At 44.9% G+C, this 6000-nt stretch overlaps 1 protein-coding gene across 1 annotated transcript in view; it reads right to left on the bottom strand.

The window, feature by feature from the left end:
* Positions 1-2556: 2556 nt before the first annotated feature.
* MYO16 (myosin XVI) overlaps positions 2557-6000 on the bottom strand; it is a 653675-nt gene continuing 650231 nt past the window's right edge. Inside the window, exon 36 of the mRNA XM_011933947.1 lies at positions 2557-2901. Within this exon, the coding sequence (XP_011789337.1) occupies positions 2674-2901 (228 nt within the window). The 3' untranslated portion in view covers positions 2557-2673. The remainder of the gene's footprint in view (positions 2902-6000) is intronic.

Here is a 6000-nt window from a genome sequence, read left to right as displayed (position 1 = left end):
ACATGGGCATTGGAATCATAAACATGAGAGTTTATATTCTGATGGGCTACTTAAAGCTGTAAGTTTCAATTTCAGTATCAATACAAAAATGATAAAAATTACCTTGCAGGCATATGTCAGTGCTGTGGACTGAATTATGTCCTCTCAGAATTCCGATGTTGAAACTCTGATCCCCAGTATGATGGAATTTGGAGGCAGGGTCTTTGGGATATGATTAGGTCATGAGTCGTCATGATGGAATTCACGCCCTTGTAAGAAGAGACACCAGAGAGGGTGCTTCCTCCCCTTCCTCTCTGAACATGCGAGGGTACGATGAGAAGATGGCCATCTGCAATCCAGGAAGCAGGCCCTCACCAGACACGGGATCTGTGGACTTTAATCTGGGACTTCCCAGGCTTCAGAACTGTGGCAATATATGCTTGTTGTTGAAGCTGCCCTGCCGATGGCAATTTCTTACAGCAGCCCTAACCAAAATAGCCAGTTTAGAAATCATATGGGCTGAGCACCTCACACAGTCACCACAATGCTCAGTGAACATTTAAAGCAAGTTCTTGCAATGTGCAATGCTTGAGCAGTTTATTTTTCATCTCGGCCTGAATATACTGTGGGGAGGAGAATGCAATTCAAAGTTTTCATTCAGCCAAGATCATTAAGTGCCTACTGTTTCCATAGCACGGCCCAAGAAGTCATGTATCAAGGGAAAGTCGGCTTCTTCCATTGCTTCTTGGCTGGGGTTGGAAGTCAGAAGGGACAAAGGTGAGAGAGAAATAGCCAGGGAGTGGGGCTCGGCTGTCATCAGGCTGGAGGTCAGGCAGAACACTTCCTTATCGTCGTTGGGTGGCTGCAGTAACTACATATTGACCATGTGCTTTTATTTGCTGTGTTCCGATGCTTTGGCATCTGGGGCCCTGCTGACCTTGGAGGAACTGCCCTTCCCAGGGTTAGCCATGTCCAAAAGATAGTGATGACTCACCCCAGAACATGATTTTCAAAGACAAGGCAATCAATCTAGAGTCCACATCCCTAGTAAGTCTCCCCTGTGGGTTCTCATAGGGCTGTCATTCCAGGCCACTCTCTGCCCACCCTGATCACCTCCAGGCCAGGTCCCAGACAGGCAGGGGTGGTTCCCGCACCCCAGAACCCACCGACATTTCTCAAAGCAGCCAGTTCTATGCCTGCTTTGTCTTTTCCCAGTGTTGTGCAGACTAAAATAAAGGGCTCCTGCATGCCCTCTGCTTCCTGGCTGACCTTGGTGTGGCCCTCTGATGGTACTATGTGCCCCCTTCTCTGGGATTTCTGAGGATAGCAAGCCGTCTTTTCAATGGGACTCCCTTCTGGACCTGTTGGTCTCACCGTACCAGAATCATCATAAAGCCTGTATTGTAAAACACATCATTGGTGTCCAAAGTTTGCACAATGCTATGGCCCCCACATTAAGGGGGTCTGGGTGAGATCACTTCATTGTCCCTACTTCCCTGACCAGAAAACACAAGACTTAATGGGAGACAATAATAACAACAACAAAAGCAATAGAAGAACACAGTTGTACCTCTTTATTGGCACAGTAACTTTTCAAAGGCTGATATGAATAAAAAGTTCCAAGTAGCAAGACAAGGTGGTCTGGAGCCACTGCTCAGAACTTCCCACAGCCGACGAAAGCACATCAATGAACAAGGCCTTGCATTATGGGAGGGTTGAGGATATACAGCGAGGGAGTCATGCAGTGGAAGTCCTGGGGGACGAGCGTTGTGTGATGCAGTCCCTACTGCTCAAAACAGTTCATGGCAGCGTGCTCATTTGTACTGTGTAGACCTTTGACTGAATATGACCATTTTACACCACCAGCTATGGATTTGAAGCCATACGTGTTTAACCAAGTGCCATGTGATTTCCTGTGATCTAAAGTTGGGAGGTGACTGAACTAAAGGGTGCACAATCCACTTATCCAGAAATACAGGGCATACGAAAGAACAGCCTCCTCATCCATGGGTAACACCCAAAACATGGGATTCAATTCATAGTTTTGCAAGGGATGACACTGGCGAAGCTAAAACAACAATGTAGTTTCAAGATTTTAGGTACGTTAGGTTAAAAAAAAGGACTGTGGAGGAAAAAAAATAATCTAGAAATTATTTTTTAAAATCTGTATTTTGAAGAAAGGAAGCACCACCAATTGCATAAAGTTATAAAATTACAGTAATAAACACGTAAATAATTATCAGGTTTACAATACCAATAAAACACAAATACCTACAAAGAAATAAAATATATGTCCCGTATACTGTATATAATAAAACCATTGGAAGTATAATAAACAGACTGTTGAACTGTAGAAAAACAACTGTACATGTGCATGAATTGCTCCTTTCCTCTGCTACTCTCCCTCTCTGGCCACGTCTACACTTTTCCCAGCCTCTCTCTCGCTACCTCTCTCTGTAGCACAGAGCCATAAATGAGGAGCCTGAAAATCAGAATGTATCACCACGAGATGGATAAGAAAGAACACACACACACACACACACGGGATCTCGTATATTTAGTGTCTGTGTCCTGTGCTTTTTTTGTCTAAATGCGTGGAGAGAAGACCCAGCATGTGTCAGAAGGCAGCCTTCTGTTGTTGTAGCCTGGAATCAGTAGGTAGTTCTATTTTGTGAGTCTGCAGTTCAGGCTGCATCAAATGGTGGTGTCCCAGAGCTCAGACGGCAGCCTGTTGCAGGAGGCCCCTTCTGGCTTCTTCAGAAGACTGGGCTTCTTACAAGGTGGTGGGGGAGGCACCCTGGGCTCAGCATGGTGCAGGATCTGCTGCCAGTCTTGTCCTTCCTCACAGAGCTTTCTCCTCCAGTCCAAGAGTTCCTGCAGGGCCACACTTTCATTCTCTGAGAGCCTCAGCTGATGGATTACCTGTGGGAGGAAGAGGGGGAGAAAAAAACAGGTAGCACCAAATGAGTATGAAGTGTCATAGCAACACCAGATACAAAGGGGCAGGGCTGGTGCTGAAAGAGGCAGCCTCTTTCCTCAGTCTCCATGCACTGCTGCCTCTGGAAACAGCACTGGGCTAGGGAGGCTATGAATTGCTGAGTTAAGGCAACGACTGCAACAAAACACTGGGAACTAGGTAGAGTGTTAATGTGTGCTGCACCTCCAGAGGCTGCAAGAAAGAATCAAATGTCTGCTTGACCTATGCTCTCGATTATTGTGTACATTCTTATGGCAACTTGTACTTTCTCTTCATTTAATTTCTATCCATAATAGATGTTCTCCTATTAACAGAGCTTCCTTAAGCTTCCCTCCATCCTCAGAGCTGCTCCTCCATCTGTCCACATAGTTAATAGTCAAACATGACTATTAGGGTTACATGACCTCACTTTTGACCATAAGGCACGGACCCAAAGATGGACCCCTACTCATGGGGGCCCATACATAGACAATACAGAATCACACCACACTCATGCAGAAAATGTTTTCAAGCATTAAGTGTTACAAAAGGCAGTCACTAAAATATCCAATGAGCTCATTCAAGGCAGGCTAGCTGTGCTTGAGAATATTTGAAGCCTCTTTGGGGTATCTACCTGCCTGCTCTATTTGGTGGCAGTGAGGCAAAGCAATGAGCTAAATTAGCAACTGTGTACTCTCTCAGACTCTGAGCCCTCAAAGATGAGAACATTATGGGCCTTTGCAGGAAAGCATCAAAACATGTAACTGTATTGGCTACATCATCTTGCATCACTATGGCCCCTGAAGAGAGACACCCTGCAGACCAAGCTTACCCCGACTTCAGCTAGGGCACAAGACAAGCTGGCTGTGTAGCTGTGGTCACTCTTCTTCTGCCAGCTGCCAGGAGTCTGTAGCAGCTGGACATTGCAGATATCAATGTTTCCGGCAATTCTAAGGAAATATACTTTTTTTTTTTTTTTTTTAAATGAGATTCTGGAAATCCAAATGGGAATACTGGGGAGAATTCAGAGGAAATGAGATGACTCATCCTACCTCCAAAGCACCAACTACTTTATTCCAGCACTTCTTCTATCTCATCACAACCCTCTCCACTAAAATGAGAGAACATAAAACAGAACACAAGTGGTTATGCACTTGTGTAGAAAACAGTCACTTGAAAGCAGCAAAGGGAGTGAGTGTTCCAGACCCAATTCTAACACCAACACCTGAGCCTACTGTTTCCCCAAGAAAGAGGATTTTAAAGGCTGGGATCAAGGAGGCGATGTTTACAGCATGAAGGTCAAACCCATATTCTGAGTCTGTAACTAGAGTTCTGGAGCTGGTTATTAGTAAAAGAGCCTCCCCAATTGAACTGACAGACAACCAGAGGAAAGAAGAGCTTCAGTGTAGAAAAGAGGACTATGGTTACTCAGTGCCTAAAGCAATTTCTAGACATAACAGAGAGTGAGTTGCAGAGCAGAGTGGGTCCCTTACAAGGATTTTTTTTTTTTTTTTTTTTTTAAGTCTTTAGGGCTGCATCAGAATGACTTGGAAATGAGAAATTCTGTTGGGCAGATTGCTTCTACTCTCAGCGGAGGGAGCCAAGATAGGTGGTGGGAGCTAACATGAAATCAGGTTATTTAGTGAACACTTTGGCTACACATGTGCTAGGTGCTTTCCTAAGCACCTCCCAGGCATTAACTTGTCAGTTCTTAAGAGCCCTGTAAAGTGGGTACTCCTATTTTGCAGATGAGGAAACAGGAACAGGGCAGACAGGTAATCTGCCCAAAGCCACATGGAAAATGACAGATCCTAGCAGCCTGGCCCAAGAGTCCATGGGATGTGTTTCCGTTTGTTGGCATCATCTATAATTTCTTTCAAAGTGGGCTAAGGACAGGAGTAGACAATTCTCAAAAGAAGATATGCTTTTAGCTGTGAGTCTACTGTGCTTAACCCAACTATTGTGGTCTAGGATCTGATACAGGCTAAGGATCAGAGTGCCCTGTACCGCGTTCCTCCTCCCTTCTTTTTCTGAATGGGACCACAGTCATCTCTCTCTGTTTGTCCAGGAGTGTGTGCCAGCTCCTCCGTCATCCTCCACCAGTGTGTGCTGTGCTGGTTACATTCCCTTCAGTCTCATTAGTGCGGACATGGAACATTCATATTTATGTTCCTTGGCACACACTTAGCATACAGTAGTGGTCTCTGAAAACAATGTCACCAGATTAGGAAACAACATTTAGCTGATGGAAGAATATCGCTACCATGTCAACTGGTTATTTTCCCCAAGCTTTCTTCAGACGCCATCTTTCCTAAATGACACAACTTCATATTCATTTATTTAGAAAAAAAATGAGGAACGTCCACTTCCAGATAGCTGTAGCACGTTATTGTTCCCATTGTAAAAATTTCAAAAAAGAGTCATTTTTCTAAAACATCAGGAAATTCTGACAAAAGGCGAGAATTCCAGATGGAGTGAAGCTTTTTGAGGTGAACTGATAATTACCAGCTGCTTTCCCCCGCCCCCCAGGGACATTTGCCAATTCTGAGCATTTCCCCAGATCCAGAGAGATTTTACCCGAAGAAAGAGAAACCATATAATATTTTGGACTTGCATGGAACTAAAGAAACAAATTGGAAACTTGCGGATCCTCAAAGGCATAGCCATCGTCCACAAGGGACACGCGTTTAGCTGTTCACCTGCATGGGTGATGGGCATCCCAGGCGAAAGTTTATAAAAAGCAGAATGAAATCTCCTACAATGACAGAGGTGCTTCAGAAGTAGAACCTGGCAGGGGTGATGATGGCCTCCAGCATGTGGTCAGTCTCATCTTAAAACCTTTTCTGGATTTTGAAATTGTGTGGGGCACAAGGTTGCAGAGCCAGGCTGGGAGCTCTGAAACACAGGGTTAGCTGCTGTCATCTTTCAGTGCTAGGGAACAAAGACCTATCAATCAAAGGCACAGGAGGATTAAGCCTGAGGATTAGGAGAGAACCAGGGGTAGACTGATTCTCCAACATAGCCCAGTGAGGAACTACAGTAAGAGTGAAAGCTGATGTCTTCAT

Source organism: Colobus angolensis, unplaced genomic scaffold (assembly GCF_000951035.1).
Source record: "Colobus angolensis palliatus isolate OR3802 unplaced genomic scaffold, Cang.pa_1.0 Scaffold13, whole genome shotgun sequence".
Lineage (NCBI taxonomy): Eukaryota > Metazoa > Chordata > Mammalia > Primates > Cercopithecidae > Colobus > Colobus angolensis.
The sequence above is the reverse complement of the archived record's forward strand: the minus strand, read 5'-3'. Positions and strand labels throughout refer to the sequence as shown.